Consider the following 18,131-nt stretch of genomic DNA (forward strand, 5'->3'; position numbering starts at 1 on the left):
TACATAACATGTTTTGCTTTTCGTTCATTTTTTTGTACATTTATTAGGCCGTTAGTTAACTCGTTTAAATTGTTCTACATTTGTGATTTCGGGGTCTTTTATAGATGACTGTGCATGCGGTATGGGCTTTGCTCATTGTTGAAGGCTGACGGTGACCTATAGCTGGTTTTTTTGTGGAGAGTTGTCTCATTGACAATCATATACCACATCTTCATTTTTATATGGCTGATATTTTTAGGATGATAGATTGGTTATCACAAAGCGGGGATGAGAGCGCAGATACATGATTAAGGCAACTCAATCACCATTTTTACGCAGAACATGTCAGTTCACATTTATGTTGGCTTTCATGGAGAAACGTAGAAAGATAGCCAGAATTGAAGACTATGGTGAAAATGTACTTCCAGCGTATTCACCTGATGACTTTAGATAACATTTCAGAATTAGCAGATCCACATTTGACAGAGTAGTCATTCATTTATTCCATAGATTAAAGAAATAAGTGAGGCATTATGAAAGTGCCTGTATACAGAGGAGAACAGCTGTTAATATTTATTAGATATGCCTCTTCCTAACAAACACTGAGAGAAATAACTTTGGCTTATGTGAGGGTACTGTTCATGCCATGGTCCATATAGCACCGTCTAATATGCTACCCGATTCGTTTAAATAGCCTACCAGATTAAAATTCCTAGAAACTGTCAACAGTTTTTTTCAAGCACAAGTTTTTTTGTGTGTCATAGGTGCTATATATTATGGTCCCCATATACCAGCAGTCGATGCTGAACAATACTTAAATTTACATTTACATTTTCTGATTGTTTTATGTGGAGTGCTGGGTTCAGTTCATGATTCTAGGGTTTTGAAAAACTCGCCTGTTTATGGAAAAGGATTTGAAAATAAGGATACATTTTCTCCCTGTATTGCAGACCCATTGGTGGCCTTTGGCGGTTTCCTGCTCTGAGGTCGATTTGTCTCTTTGACACAACTCCCATTTTCATTCTCAATTTTATTAACTCTTAAATAGGTCTTATTCGGTAGGTATAATATATGCTTATAGTCGTTTAACATAAAAACATCAACAAACTTGAAAGTCATATAATGATGATAGATACGCTTCTTTTCTGGTAACAATAAAATCGATGAATAATATATACAAAATATCACATCCCTAGAATTATGTATTGACGAATCAATAAGGTCTACTTTTGGAAAAGGGAAACATTCTCAGATATAAGTTTTAATTGTTTTTCTTCATTTTGTCATGGTGTTGCTGTTTAAGCTTTGACAAAATCCAGTGTTGTTCTTGATTGAATTCCTCCTGCATAGTCTCTACGAACTACAACATTTTCCTTTGTGGTTCATTCTTTTCCCACTATGAGTATATGAATGTAAATGAAATTAATGAACAGAACTATAAAAAATGTACTTCGTGTCACCTGTAATTGCTTACTTTGACTGCAGTGTGATTTGGATGGGGAGTTGTCTCATTGGCATTCATACCACATCTTTTTTATATTAAAAGTCGAATACCGTTGACTAAAAACACCAATCGCTGGGTCTTCTCTTACAAAACAGCGTAGGAAATATCAATATGTGACTAAATACATTATTTTCTAAAGCACTACTTCTTTCTGGGAAAACTATGTGAAACTAGATCCAGGTTTTATTGTTTAAATCTGGATCAATAGTATATTGTATGTTAAAAAGGTTCAGTTAGTCATTTGTATTAGATCTATTTTGTGTGGTTATTTTTCGGTTAATAATTATGCAATACATTTTCCCAATGTTTGAGCCATAGAATTAGTTTTTAATGTATGTGTTCAGTTTTGGTAAATAATTATGCAATGCATTTTCCCAATGTTTAAGCAATTTGAATTAGTTTATTGTGTATGCGTTTATGTGTCGATAAAAAAAAGTATGCAGTCCATCTCCCAACAACAGAAATGAAAGATTTGACTTTGAAAGATGCATACAAGGATATTTTTACCGTTTTTTCATGAAAATCATCTGTACTCACAATTCAGCACCATGGGCTCGGAAGTTGAAAATTGATAAGTTGGGGTTTGTGATTATTTACCAAAGTTATCTGATCTAATTACTTGTGCTCGATCAACATAGCACATTTTTGCTTACAGCCACTTCATTTAAACTCTGTTGTAGTTATAGATCTCATTGGTAATTATCCCACATCTCCTTATATTATTCTATACTATGTTTATATCATCATGAAAATACGTAATCCACCCACCTTTATCGTGTTGGTCGCATATCCACTGTAATTTTTCCGTATCTTCTAATTTAAGTCTCAATTTTCTTTGCGACATCGCCAGATTTGTTGCAGAAACCAAACTTTCAAACTGCACCATGAACAGTTTGATTAAATTCTAGAACTAATTTTAGATTACACGAGATAAACAAGTAAAACAGTTTCAGTTTCAAAACAGTTTAAACCGGTTTGTGAAAACAAACGAATAGTTTTGCAAACTTGTTTGAAACAAAACACAGTTTGATTGCAATAAATTGGCCCTTTATGTATCTTAAGTTATTCTAGAAAACAAAATATTTTAAAATCGTAAATCTAAAATAACGTTGAGGAGTTTATAAAATTGAAAAGAAGAGAAAGAAAAGTCAAAACGCATCCATTGTTTTATCATAATGTAGTTTATATATTTTTCTTGTTTGCTTAAAAAAAATCGTAGTCTACGTTGAGCCCTCACAGATCCTCTTCTATTGAATATTCTATTCTACCAACCCAACAGAACAAGTCACTAAATTAATTGTTTAAACATTATGTTTGGAGGTCTTATTGTCTGGTTATTTGTTATTCTAACAAATGATTATCATACTAATTACATATCTATACCACATCAATTTAAATGCCAAAGCTGTAATGAACGATCGGACAATTGTCGTTCTGACCGAACTACCTAGAAGCATATTCAAGGATGTGAAATACAATATGCTACTATCACAAGCATTTTCTTGCTAAATCTGAAAATTAAGAGTAACCAAAAAATACAAGATGGAAAATTTATCGACTACGTAAAGCGACATGATATAAAAATGTCTTCTAAGGAGTATAATATTGAATGTCGAGACGATATAATCAGAATTCCTGATGTATCTACAGGACTAAGATTTGCAAGATCTTGGGGACTGAATACTAAAGGTATAAAAGCAAAGGATGAGATTATTAAAGTTTTGTTAATTGAATGGGAGAAGACACATCAAAGGCCTGACGAGGTGAGTGCTTAAACTGTAGAATGTTGATTACATCCACTAATGTATTTTTGTATTACCTAAATTGATTAATATCTGATTACAGGTTTTAAATCCAGATATCTATCTATACATACTACAGCACATAACGTTTGGCCAAACTCAATTCAGTCGTTTGTGCTGATTGAAATTAAATGTCTTGTATGTCGATTGAACTATAACTTTTGAATATGGACTTTCCGTTTTGAATTTTCCTCGGAGTTACTTTTTATTATATCTGTCCTGATACAAGATTACTGTCTTGACAAATGCACTAAAATTTGAAACTAATGAACACGACCTACAATACATACGCATCATTCAAGATTTTATATGAATGATATATTTTTTATGTAGGTTATAAAGGGATAATTATGGATATGTGTTGCAAAATTAGATTAACACCAATGGATGTAGATCATAAAGGCTATTCCAAATTACTTCCAGCCGCTATGTTATACATGTTGCAGTATTTACTGAATATTTACATCCATATGCTTAGAACCTATATTGTAATTTGAATAACGTACTTTAGAAAGGTTTACTTTGTAAATGATCACTCTGATTCAACTTTCCAACTGTGAACTTTCCTTTTCTAAGTAGCAACATTCCAACAGCACCTGCATACGGGGTATATATCTCCCAATTGATACGATATTCCCGTGCTTGTATTTCCTATCATGATTTTCTTGATAGAGGGTTGCTGCTCACAGGGAAGCTATTAATACAAGAGTTCCAAATGGTGTAGTTGAAATCATCCCTTCGTAAATTTTACGAACGCCATCACGAGTTGGTTTACCGTTATGGAATAACCGTTTCACAAATGATATCGGATATGTTCCTTACGTCGTAACTACAATCCTCTTCCCTTTCATGAATGTGACCTACCGAATTAGACTATTTACCGGATTTGTGTTTAGCCTTCCGGAGCACCTTAAATCACCCCTAGTTGTTTGGTGGGATTCGTGTTGTTTATTCTTTAGTTTTCTATGTTGTGTCATGTGTGCTGTTGTTTGTTTGTCTTTTTCATATTTAGACATGGCGTTGTCAGTTTGTTTTAGATTTATGAGTTTGACTGTCCCTTTGCTATCTTTTGTCCCTCTTTTTTTAGCTATGATTTATTGTTTAACATATTCAATTCATTAAATTTTCAGAGTGGAATAGTTTTGCATCAAGATTTGCTTTACCACAGAGGAAACACAGAGAAATTAATGAAACTATACGACAAAGTTTTAAACTTTTATAAAGACCTGCCAGTCAACTTCCAACAAAACTTGAATAGCGTATTTCCAGATGTTGAAAAAACATCAAAGTTCAAGCGTTCAGAGTTGTTATCACCTGAATGTTACATTCTTGTCGCAGGTAAATATTATTTTTCAATCATCTATGAACCGAATCAGTGTTGTATATCATATATTTAAAGTGGTTTTTTTTTATGATTAAAGATGTATTTACATTTCCTAAAACTCTCTTTATTAATAATCTGCAGCAGTCCTACCCGTATACTTATTAGTCCATATGCCATTTGGCAAGGTAATGCTTAATTGTAATGAAATGAAGTATAACAATTTGCACGTATAATATTTTGTTTCACATCTTAATATTATTGTTCGAAACCTGGAACATCGTTATATCCCAAATATATAATTATAAATGGTTGAATATGTATTCGCATTCTGAAATTCTCAAAATTCTTCCAATCTTCAAACGATTACAACTCCTTAGTCTTCATGCCCTTCGACAATGTAATTTCAAATTGTATCGAAATGAAATTGATCGTAAAATTTGTTTTTTAATATGTACGCCACATTGCACAATATGTACACCAAGTAAGATTTAATATAGATGTTCCGGACCATATGAGTATTTGGACCATACGCGTATGGTCATGACCATATGTGTATACTCATATGGTCCGACCATACGCGTATGGTCCGACCGTACGCGTATGGTCGGACCATATGAGTATAATACTCGTTTGGTTATTAACGGGCCGGACCATATGAGTATTTGGACCATATAGGTATATTTATTTTTCCAAATTACATTATAAACGTTTCAATATAAATACAAGAACTTTATCTAAAAAACACATGACAATTTTTTAATTTTATAATAAAAAAAACTACGTAAAAATTTAATATTGATGCCATAGTTAGTTTTCATCGCTAGTTACATTAGTGCATGTAGGCTTGGATGACATTCACTTACACACGGTATCATAGCTTTTTTGCATTTGCAAGTTTTGTGCACGATCTTTTTCATTTACACATTTTGTTTGCGAGTGAAAAACAAGCCTTTTTTGCAGCTGCGTACAGTGATACCGAGGTCTTTGGCAATTCTGATGTCTACAGTGTTTTTAAGAAGCTCTAGATCTCAAATATCGTAAAATGGTTGACTGCAATACACCATCTTCACAACACAACTTAAATAAACTAATAGTATGCTACTTTCCAGTGACTTCTTATGTAACAGTTCATTAAGAAATTTTTGGAATTTAATTTTTTAGTCGACATATTGCCATTTACTCGTAATAACAAATCGGTTATGACCATCGGTAATGACCATCGGTATAAAATGTGTTTACTTTAAATTTGACAATTAAGTAAAATTAACAATGTGAAACTTCTTATTTTTATTTAGCTTATCTTTTTATTATAATATAACGATAAAATTACCTATATGATAGCGTCTTTTGAATGAACGGTCATACCATATGAAGAGTTTAGAAGTATTAAAAGTAAACTGTAACAGAGTGTTAATTACCCCGACCATACGCGTATGGTCCGACCATACGCGTATGGTCGGACCATATGAGTATATACCCATATGGTCATGACCATACGCGTATGGTCCAAATACTCATATGGTCCGGAACATAGACATTGTTTACAACAAATCAAACTTCAAACGAGATATAATATACTTAATAAAATCATGAACCCATACACATAATTCTTATAAAGTACTAATTCCCAATTTTGACATTTTAAATGTATTAAAACTTAATTATATATAACATGAAATTACAACAGCACAATAGAAATTATGGAACTATTAATTGATAATAAATAAAAGGAGATTTTTGTTGTTTCGTTACAACAAGTACAACTCAGTAGCACCATGCAAACATAATCGTCTTTTGAAGGAAAAAAGTAAATCACAAAAATACTGAACTCAGAGGAAAATTAAAAAGTCAATTGATCATGAACAATTGAAAGGCCTACCTTTTTTCTTTTATTAATTGATAAAATCAAGTGATTGCTAAGGACTTATATATCGTTGCTACGGGCGCACTACGTTTGCGCGCATTTGGGGATTAAAATATTTTATGTTTGCGCGCAGCTTTTGATTACATTTGCGCGCATTCATTTTACAGGTAATCTCAGGTAAAAATAATAATTCATATATATTAAATTATAAATGACTATACTTTCTTGGTATTTTCATAATAGATATGACTATTAATTATTAATTTTGAAAATAGTTTGTTAATTCAAATTATATATTATTCATATTGAATTCTAAAATCAATTTTAAACCACTTTTGTCTACACCTTTGACTTGTTGAATTGTATCTGAAAATCGAAAAAAATATGCGGCTTTATTTCATTTTTTCCCTGCCTAAGAAGAGACTGAGACTAACGGAACGGGTACTGATAATTGTAAATAATTGATCAAATTGATAAATAAATAAGTATTAAGACCTGTATTTTCCCTAAAATATTATTGATTTCAAAATAGGTGCCCTAGGAGACTTAGACTAACGGAAGGGGTACTGATACTTTTAAATAATTGAACAAAATAATAAATAATAAAGTATCATGACCTGTATTTAACCTGAGTTTACCTGTCAAGAAAATGCGCAAACGTAATGATTTTTGCGCGTAAATGTAATGGTAATGTGCGCAAACGTAATGCACCGGTTGCTAGGGACAAAAATGTCATTTCCAGTATTAAAAAGTTCACATTTATATTATTCATAGCTCTCTAAGTTCAAAAATATATGGTTCCTAAGGTGTTATATGTCGTTGCTACGGACTTGACCTCTGACCTTGACCTAACTTTAGATCTTATTATGCAAAACATTTATTGCAATTCAAAGTTTCTTTCTATCTCTAACCACTTTTGAGTTACAAGCAAACAATCATCATTTCGGACCCCAAAAACAGTTATGGTACCCTAGTTCCATAACAGTTGGTCCAATGATTTTGAACCCACATAACAAATGTAGATCTCGACACGACACACATTTCCTTAGTTACATTTTATCAGTCATCTTTTACGGTTATTGAGTAAATCCGATAACAAGCTAAGGTCAGAATCTAGGTCATGACCTTGACTTTTGACCTTATATCAATTTCAATGGTCAGGTGAATTAATGATCATTGGTGATGATCCTAGGTGACTACAACTTACGGTTTTTGAGTTTAAGTGGCCAACCGACATTGGTTAATTTTCAAAGGGGCATAACCCTACTAATGAGTCGTTAAATCTTTACGATCTTATTCTAACGAAGAACCAAGGTCTGTTCCTGAACAAATTCCACCTTTTGTTTTTGTTCTACCTATTATGGTTATGGAGTATGAATGATAACACGGTTTTCAATGTTAGGGGAGATAACTGCTATAAAGGAAATGTTAATGGGTCGTGCCCTCACCACAAGATAGCTATTGGTCAACCGATACCTAATATCATTTCAAAATGTCGCGTACTTTTGCTGGGAAATTTCGTTAAAGTTCAGCGGAAAGAATAATAACAATCAGAAGAAATACAGTAAGGTCTTTCCTTATAGAAAAAGGGAAAGGCCTTAATCAAATCGGAAAGTCTCTAATCATGGCAAAATACAAATGACAAAACACTTAAAAAACGAATGGACAACAACTGTCATATTTCTGACTTGGTACAGGCATTTTCAAATGTAGAAAATGGTGGATTAAACCTAGTTTTATAGCGCTAAACCTCTCACTTTGTATGACAGTCTCATCAAATTTCGTTATATTTACAGTGATGCGTAGAGACAGAAAACACAATACCATAGTTTTGCAGAATAATAACTTGAATGTTGTCAGTTAAAATATGCAGTAATGTCTTTATCGGTTTGAAACATGATACAATTTTCAATAATTGAATGCTTTTTCTAAATATGTATTCCTTTCACAATCTAACATTCTGTCGATACTTTGGTCATTTTCAGGAGGTCTTGTATCTAGCGTTCTTAATTGTGGGAAAGGCAAGCAGTTTATGTTTGAGTAATGAATTCCATTAATTATGAGACATCATTTTAGGTGAAGCAACATCTGGAAAAAGTAGTCTCATAAACTTATTACTTGAAGCAGACATTCTTCCTACAAGTAGTATTAAGTGTACACAGACTGTCTGTGAAATTCGAAAGAGCAAAGATGGTCGAAAGAAGGCAATTTGCTTTGGGGCTAATGGTGGAAAGGAAGTGAAAATAGATTTGAGTACAATGGAAGGACAAGAAAAGTTAAAGAGTAACATTACTTATGAAGACAAAAATGGTGACAATCCATTCGATAAAATTGAAATATATTGGCCAACTAATGTTATTGAGGTATGTTATAACGAGGTAGAGGAACAGTAAAATTTTAAGTTATCATACGATGGGGTAATTGAATTTCATGTTTAATGGAAATGTAGAAGCTGTTCAAGAAAACAGAAATCACAATAAACGCGCAAAAAGGGTGAATGCTTTGTATCAAGAAAAAGACAGCAAAAAGTAGCTAAAATGACAGCCAATAATGAACAACCGTTACTAAAGGTAACCGAAATTATGGGGGATTAAAATCCGACAGAAAGGCGGTCCAACGCTTGTTGGTTACTGCCTGCTACTGACCTTCTTCCCGATGTTTCGTCCTTAGAGCTCTTGACTGAGTGTCTCGGGTGGCCGGAACGTTTAAACGAATAATATTGTTAAATGATCATTTTTGAGACACTAATTGTATGTTAGTATATAAACTCATCATAGATACCAGGATTGACAGTTTTTATTTACGGCAGAAGCGCGTTTCGTATATAAAAGACTTATCAGTGACGCTCAAATAAAAAAAACGTAAAAAGGCTATATAAAGTACGAAGTTGAAGAGCATTTCATTTCATTTGAACTTATTTGTCTAATGCTGAACATACAATTCTATGAAGAGGTGCCCACACACGCATGTTTAAAGGGTTCTTTCAATTTATGGTTATGAACAAAAAACCGAAGGTTTCCCTGTTTTTAAGTCGGGATAGTATATTTATACATTATGATTGCACCGTAAAAAAGACGGTTCTTGTATCTTCACACAGGTATTCATCCCAGATCCTAGGAATGTAAGGAAAAAACTAAACAACATTTGTTTTCAAATTCCTCATAACGAGCCCTTTAACGCTTACAATACCCTGGGTGTTTTGCTAAGTGTTGAAGGCTGTAAAGTGTCCTGAAGTTATTTACGTTTCCTTTATTTTTGTCTCTAGTTGATATGTGTCTCTTTAGAACTCATACCATATCTTCTTATATTTAAACTGTAATCATCGACCATTCAAAAAATCATTCCGGCAATTAATAATTAAGAAAAGAATTTTAACGAAAGAACAAAACATTTAACCATAAAACATTATATTTTACGACAGGTCTGCAGGCTTAAATAGTTTTTTGTCAAATTGGTGTCATTTTATTTTTTATTTCAGGAAGGTCTTGTTGTAATAGACACTCCTGGTTTTGGTGAAATCCAGATGCATCAGTCTTTTCAAAAGCACCTTTCAAAGTCATGTGGTTTCATTTATGTTGTGAATACATCAAATGCAGGTGGCGTTCAGAGAGGAAGGGTAAGATAACTAATAAAAAATCCAGGCCAATAGTTTTGCACGCCTGGATCGTGTCGTCTACAAACGACTTGTCAGTGACGCTCGATTAAAAAAAAAAGAAAAACCGAAAGCAGTAGGAGAGCATTTAAGTTCCATTAGCTGTTGATATCATCGGGTAGAGGACCAACCATCATGTTTTACTCTTGTAAATGTAAAAACAAACTTGAATAAAATACGTGTGTTTGATTGTCCTTTGAATTCAGTATGAAAGTTATGCATTTTTTATGCTTTAAACTACACTTCACTTCCTCACAATCTTACATATAATTCGGAGTTTAGTATGACGTCCATTATCACTGTACTAGTATACATATTTTTAGGGGCCAGCTGAAGGACACCTACGGGTGCGGGAATTCTCGCTACATTGAATACCCATTGGTGGCCTTCGGCTGTTTTCCTATTTGATAAAATGATCATTAAAAATATGTTATCTCTAATCATACAAAGCCTTCTTCTTTAATGAAAAAGGAAAATATGCGTGATACACTTACTGAAACTGTCATATAACAAACATACATTGTTTGTATTTTAGCTGAAAGATTTTCTGCGAAATGTGGTAAATACTTTAGACGAAGAATTCAGCCCATCTTCAACATTGTTTGTATGCAATAAATGGGATGTCGTGCCAATTAAGGACAGAGAAGAAATAAAACGAAATATTGTGTACAAACTAGAGCCAATTTTTCAGGGACTTCGAGAGGAACAAATATTCTACTTTTCAACTACAGAGGTATATATCAAAATATTCATATGTTTTATATTTGATTGATTAATGAAACACAATCTAACGATATAAATTTATAAATGTGTGGAGAGGAGAAAAACTAAGGACATGATTGTCTATTTATTTTGGTTATCAATATATTTTTAGGCATGTCTTACAGGCATGTTTTTGATTTTAACGAACAATGTTCGTATGTTGTCTCTGAATTTACAATTGTGAAATGATTTATGATTTTAAAAACGAGTAGGGTTCTGTACTCTGGTCATTGTCAAGATTGTCAAGATTGTGTCATAGTCAATATTTTTTGTCATCGTTATTCACTTGACAAATCATTTATACCACGTGTTTGTTGCTAATTAATTAGTAATTTTGTGTATGTCTCAACGGCGTCAATATTTGCTTATTGATGTTTTATATTACTATAAAATTGAGAATGAAAATGGGGATCGTGTCAAAGATACAGCAACCCGATCAAAGATCAGACAATAGTCGTAGGCCACCAATGGGTGTTCTATGTACTATGTTTCACCTCTGAGAATGTTCAAAATAGTTTTGACTTTTATTATTGAAAGTGATTTTTAAAATCGTCCTTGACGATGGTCTAAAATAACCCGTCTTTCTTCTCTTTGAATGATATTATGAAAGAGAATAAAACATTGTTTTAGAAGCAGTATGCTTAGTATAATTATATAGTATTATTTTTTTATCAATGTATATATACTGTTAAAAGTAAATAAGGTGTTGCGTTCCGTCCATATCAAGTGCGTTGAACATTATATAAATGTTTTTTTCTTGAATATATTACAGTTGCTTTTTCTATATATAGGCAAAACGGGCCATGGAATACGGAGCCATGGATCCTGCTCATAAAGATTTTATTTCAAAAGGATTACAGAATTTGTTTCCTGCAAGCTTACGTAAACAACTCAATTCACATTACTGGTAATGCATACTTATTTCTATCATCTTATTTAAAGACACACATTTCTAAATAGTGTAAATACAATTTGAATAGGACAAATTAAAAGCATTATCAAAAACATGCAACTGCTCTGAAAGTTACAGAGGGTTTTACGTTTCTTGAGTTAGTCAACAGGATAATCAAAAGCAAAGTTGCATATTCGCAAACGTGCCAATTTATCCATTTGTTCAGAAATAAAGATTCCAACTCACGCTGGCAAATAGGATGGAGATAAATTTGGATTTCCTTTGGGTCCCTTTTTCTCATCTAGCTTCTATCCGCTTTGTGAATATATAGCCTCAGCTTTAGTTTACTAAATTTATTTCCGAACAGATTATGTGGCGAAGTAGTTATGGATTAGAGACATCGTGACTGTCAACGAAATGACTGAACGACTGTTTCTAAGGTACTTACCAGAGTGGCTCATACTTTACAGTAGAATGCTTTGAGTGTTTAGGTAAACGTAATATCTTTGGTTAGTTTGCTTGCTAGCTGAACCGTGAAGTCATTATTGTGTTAGGTAAACTACCCTCTTTTATCTTTCGTCCCTCTTTTAAGAGTAGAATAGTACGACATGTAACCAATCTCTGTCTGTAGGACAAGACTACTCCGAAAAGAGGGTAGTATACCTAATCTAATAATGCCTTCACGGTTCAGGTAACAAGCAAGCTAACCCAAGATTCTGCCTTTACCTACACACTCAATGCATGCCGCTGTAAAAGAAATCGTGTTTTTGGTAGATCGTATTGCGATATTGTATTATGAGGTAATGCACTTCCGTCAAAAAATAACGACGACGTAATTTTCATAAATATAGTTATGAAAAATAATAATAGAATAGAGAACCAACGACAACCGCAACCACTAATTTAAATGCTAAAGACTTAAGACAAAAACATATTGAAAGTTGAGAGGATAAACATGTTTGTGATGAGTATCAACGCATTCGTTTAATTTTCGATTTTAGATGGTTGTCTCAAATAGTTAAAAGAGCCAATTATACCCTTAAAGTTTCAAAGACCATAGACGCTGTGGACAAACAAGAAATGACGAAACAGATGGAAGAAATCAAACGAAATATGCACGCTTTGGGGAAGAAATCAAAACAAACCATTGAAGATCTCAGAAGGGAACTGCAGTATGAGATAATTCAGTTGCACAAACAACAAGTGAAGTTCTAAGTTCTCCGAGCATGCGAAGCATATTGAATGACTGGAAACAGGATGAATGTCCACGGCCTGGTAATTATAAGAAGTTAGCCAAGGAAGCAGCTGACAAAATTTCCAGTAAAGTTTCAGCAGAGCTTAATAAATGGGAAAAGGAACAACGAGTTGTCCACTCACTCAAAGAGAAAATGATAAAGAAATTCAAACGAGAATGCGACCTTCTAGAGGACCAAATCGAAGCTATAGAAGGTACAGTCTCTGACTAACCAGGATTTCTCTTTGTTGGGCATTTCTCTAAAAAAAAAACAACAAGGCAATTTCTAATTCATTTCAATAGTTATTGATTTTCATATATTATGGCTTCTATCATCACTGAGGAGACATTGTCGAAATGCGTATCTGGAGCAGCACACATTGATACTATAATATAATTACAAATAGAGAAGTTTGTTGGTACTACTTACTTATTCATATGCTTGACATTAGAGTTTGGGACAGCTAGGAATTGAAAAGTAGGAAAAGTAGAACATTGAAATCATTACAATTTTGAAACGATTCATGATCTGGGTTCGGGATTGCATGTTAGTTACGTAAGCGCGTCACTAATTTTGGTATCATATGGTGTTTATTGTTGATGAAATATGTTCGTTGTTCTGCGGTTTGCATGTTGGGCCTACTATTATATTATTTGCTTGTTTGTGTGTTTCCTTGTTATGAATGTCTTGTGTTTTATCGCTGTATTTATGTCACGTAGTGTTTAAGCGATATTCTTTTTAGCATTGTAATAAAGCGGGGAGTTTGGCATACAAATAAACCAGGTTCAACCCACTATTTTTCAAAATGTCCTGTAAGTCAGGTATATGGCAGTTGGTATAAAATAGTTTTGTTGGCATTTCTTGTTGTTGCACTTCGGTGTTCCTGTTAATCCTTTGTATTCCTCTTATAGTTGATGCGATTACCTCGGGTTTGATGTTTAACCCGGATTTGATTTTTTTCTCAATCGATTTATGACTTTTGAACAACGGTTAACTACTGTTGACTTTATCTATCAGTCAGTATTGTACGGAGTCATAAATCAGTATTTGTGAAATGAAATTAAATGATAACGACATATTATCAACGCATCTAAAATAAATGCAAAGATTTTCAGTTTAACACCATGATAATATTATTACATACATTTATAGGTATGTCATTGACCCATATCCACATGTGCTAGTTAGTGTGAAGAAACACTGGAAATTCTTGTGGGTTAACTTCAAATTCTTTTAATTAATTCTGATGATTTTATAGAGGTCGTTATGAAACTTTATCACAATTTGATTTGATTGACAATGAGACCACTAAAGAACCAGGATGTGAACAACATGATCGACTTGGTTAAGTTATTGAAAATATATAAAAGTCCGTGTAACGAATATACATATCATAGCTATGTAAATCACTTCTTATTTAAGTAAAATGATGTTTTTTTTTTCATTTTGGTGTTTGATATTCACGAACAAATATGCCAATAGTTATGATAGGTTATTAAATAAAAGAGGGGCGAAACATACTCAAATGTCGTTGAATAACGAAATATTACTTTTCGTTTGAAGGTACTTTTCATGGAGAACACGATAAAAAGATAGTTAGGGACCTCTACAAATCAATAAAGAAGCAAGCACCTGTCAAAAGCATATGGAAAAAAGCAAAGAGAGATGACGTAGATGAGATCAAAGGCTTAGGCGGAGCTGTGGCAGTTGTGTGTTCAGCCATAGCAAGCAACAAACAATTTAGAGAAAAATTTAAAAGCTACAAAAAAGAGAATAGTACAAAGAAAATGGCTGAAGCAACATACCTGTTTATTGAGTCAATTGTACACGGAAACAAACTACAAGACAAAATCTCCCACTATCTTAAGAAACTTGTGAAAGGCGTGGATGAGATTGCAAAGAAAATACCTGAATTTCTAACAGCAGATAGCCAGCTATTAGGAAAACTGACACACTGTGTAAGAAAAGCAGACGATAATTTACATACGATGTATCCACAGTTTATTTCCTGAGGTCAGACTATGCAGGGTGAATTGGACTTGTTTTTCGTATATCATATTATGGATATGGACTACAGATTGAGTGACGTTGAATGGGACAGAAAAGATCTTTTAGGAAGTGGAAGTTTCGCAGACGTTTACAAAGGTCATCTTAAACTATCAAGCCATACTGAAATCGTTGCACTGAAATATTGTACAGATCCACTAACAGAAAGGGTCGTATCGGATATCGTATTGGAAGATAGAACGTTAAGGTATTCTTATTCGATAATTTTAGTTTGTATGATTAAAGTTTTTTTTAATGTATCCATGGTTTTCGTTTAAACAAATCGATCTTCATTGACTTGCATTTTTTATTGTTTACTGTGTTCGACATGCGTGGGTGGTATTCTCAAGCAAGAATTGATTTATGAGTTATATTTACACTAAAACAGGAGGCTTCACTTTTCGTATTTGGAAATAGTTGTTTTTGTGTAGCAGTGTTCCAGCATCGCTTTCTATCTCATATAAATTATACAACGTTAATATCTTAGATCTTGTATATTCTTTCATATTTCTATGTAGTTCGCTTACACGTAAGAAGGAATTTGAAATTTTACAAAGGAACTCCCCTAACAGTTAAACTATGCCACTTTCACTATGGCATTTCGTAAAAATCATAACCTAGAATGGAAAGTTGATATGCAATTCGTTTTTATTCAGAGGTCAAAACATTGCTGTGCGACATATTTTCAACATTGATATGCCCCGAAGAGTATAAAATTCGACTAAACTTCTGTACTAACCCTATAAGTGTGTGTGCTTCTACTGAAATGTTGACTTTGCGACTTCAAAGCGTTTCGATCCTCATATTTTTCTTCTTTGAATTTCCTAGTAATCAAAACGGAACGTACTAAATTCAATCTACATTATGCACCAAAAAAATATCAAAGTCACTGGTAAAACAATTGTGTTAAATGTCAGTCTAGAACATAAAAATCCGATGGGGTAAAACTGAAAGGTCACTATACGGACTTTAGCAAAATGCAAAACACGTACAATATAGTAAGCTATTAAAGACTCCGATATGACAACAGGTGATTGACCTATTAGTACCCCCCCTTTTTTTTGGTGAAAAACGATTGAAAAAAAGGGGGGGGTATTACTACATATTTTTAAAAAAGATTAATGTGTTGAATTTATTTGGGTTATTCTTATAAATGTTATCATTATTTTTGGAAACCAAATAATTGTTCTATGACTCCTTCTTTGATGGACATTAAGTCCTTTCAATCAATCCCTAACATTCAACTTGGGACAAAAGATAATAACGTCAGACTGATATAATTCCTTCTGTAAAAATTCACCTCAAAGGTCAATTTAGTGAAGTCAATGAATTCAAATATTTCATAAGCAAAATGGAAAGGAACACAATCCTATAATTATGTCCAATCAACTCGAATTGAAAAGTATATTTAATAAATTCAACAGAACCATTTATACAAGGAAAGTCAATGAAGGACAACTGGTGAATCGAAACCAATAGAAATGTTCGAGCAACGGTATACTACTGTCGCCTTTATTTACTCTTCTGTTTGATAAAGGTAAAACAAGTTCATAATAAAATTAACTATTAAGAAAAAAACGTTAAATTTTTAAATGTTTGAATAAAAAAAAAATCTGTTTACACTTCACTCCTATCGTCTGCACCAATTCAGACAGTATTGTCGCACTTGAAGTTACTATGTTGTAAGTACAGATTTAGTTGGCACCTTTGGAAAATTCATAAGGTCGACTGAACAAATTTAAACCTGCTACCGTGTAAATTTCTGAAAATCGAAATGACTAGTTACTCAAAATTAATCCTAAATATTTCCTCTGAAGATGGCATTTTATATATACATTGTGGTTTCCTGTCTGGTCTGAACTCTTTGTCGCTTTTTAAAAAATAGTTTTAAATATATTTCAGGAAGGTTTCCTTTTAAGAATAAGAAAATGTTGTATAATTGCCAATGAGAAAGCCATCGACCACATAACACATGACATACATGTAACTAACTACAAATCTCTTAACGGCCTTCAAACAGGAGAACAGAACCAGTACTTCATAAAAGGTTACAATAGGCACACACATGAAAAATCTAATAACAACAATACATTTTTGGACTGAGATAGCAAGTCCTATAACGTAATATATGTTCATCTAAAAAGAAAACATTTCCTTGGTAATTTAATTCTGGGTTAAAAAAAGTATCTACAATTCTATACTTTTTGAGTTAGTAGGATATGATAAAATTGAGAATGGAAATGGGGAATGTGTCAAAGAGACAACGACCCGACCGAGAAATTTAGTTGTCAATAGTTGTATATCATAAGTTTGTAGTTTGTAAATTTATTCACAAATTTTGCAATTTGAAGCATGAGATGCGAGATTTAGACTTTCCTATTGTTGAATACCGCATTTGCTCTTTACATTAGTGGACTGTTTCATTAAAATATACCCAATATTTCCTTTTATTTACATTCATGCTGCTTACGTATTAAAAAATTATTCGTTAAGTGATATTAACTCGAATTGAAAGTATATTTTATAAATTCATGGGATCCATTTATACTTTGAAGGTCAATGAAGGAAAACTGGTGAATCGAGACCAATAGAAATGTTCGAACAGCGGTATACTATTGTTGACTTTATTTACTCTTCTGTTGGATAAAGGTAAAATAAGTTCATAATAAAATTTATCAAATTATATTTATCTATTATAAAAGAAACTTTTAATATTTCTACTTGTTTGGATAAAAAAATATATATGCACTTGATTTCTATCGTCTGCACGCATTAAAACCGAAGTCACACGTGAGCTTACGTACATGTTATTCTAAGTAAAGATTTTGGCACTTTTGTTATATTCATTAGGTTGACTGAACAAATTTAAATTTGCTACCGTGTATTTCTTAAATCAAATGACTAATCACTCAAAACCAATCCATAAGATTTCCTCTAGAGATGGTATTTGATAAAAAAATAATTCAAAAGACAATCTTGTCGTTTTACATTTACAGTGTCTAGTCTCAATTCTCTGTTGTTAATCTCGTAGCAGTTAGCGTATATATATAAGTCAAATTGTAAAAGGTGTT

The 18,131-nt window shown here is 32.8% G+C and overlaps 1 protein-coding gene across 3 annotated transcripts in view; it reads left to right on the top strand.

Moving 5' to 3' along the window:
• The first annotated feature begins 2,921 nt into the window (after positions 1–2,921).
• LOC143066919 (uncharacterized) overlaps positions 2,922–18,131 on the top strand; it is a 69,532-nt gene continuing 54,322 nt past the window's right edge. The window contains exons 1-8 of one of the 3 annotated variants that reach the window (XR_012975799.1): positions 2,922–3,246; positions 4,416–4,623; positions 8,550–8,836; positions 9,952–10,089; positions 10,661–10,858; positions 11,679–11,794; positions 12,781–13,228; positions 14,578–15,284. Coding sequence is in view for 2 of the 3 variants with exons in the window: in XM_076239792.1 (XP_076095907.1) it covers positions 3,067–3,246; positions 4,416–4,623; positions 8,550–8,836; positions 9,952–10,089; positions 10,661–10,858; positions 11,679–11,794 (1,127 nt within the window). In the remaining variant the exon portion in view is untranslated. Of the gene's footprint in view, positions 3,247–4,415; positions 4,624–8,549; positions 8,837–9,951; positions 10,090–10,660; positions 10,859–11,678; positions 11,795–12,780; positions 13,229–14,577; positions 15,285–18,131 lie in introns of those variants that run through there. The other 2 variants (XM_076239792.1, XM_076239785.1) reach the window with 2 other exon arrangements.

This window comes from Mytilus galloprovincialis, chromosome 1 (assembly GCF_965363235.1).
Source record: "Mytilus galloprovincialis chromosome 1, xbMytGall1.hap1.1, whole genome shotgun sequence".
NCBI classification, from domain to species: domain Eukaryota; kingdom Metazoa; phylum Mollusca; class Bivalvia; order Mytilida; family Mytilidae; genus Mytilus; species Mytilus galloprovincialis.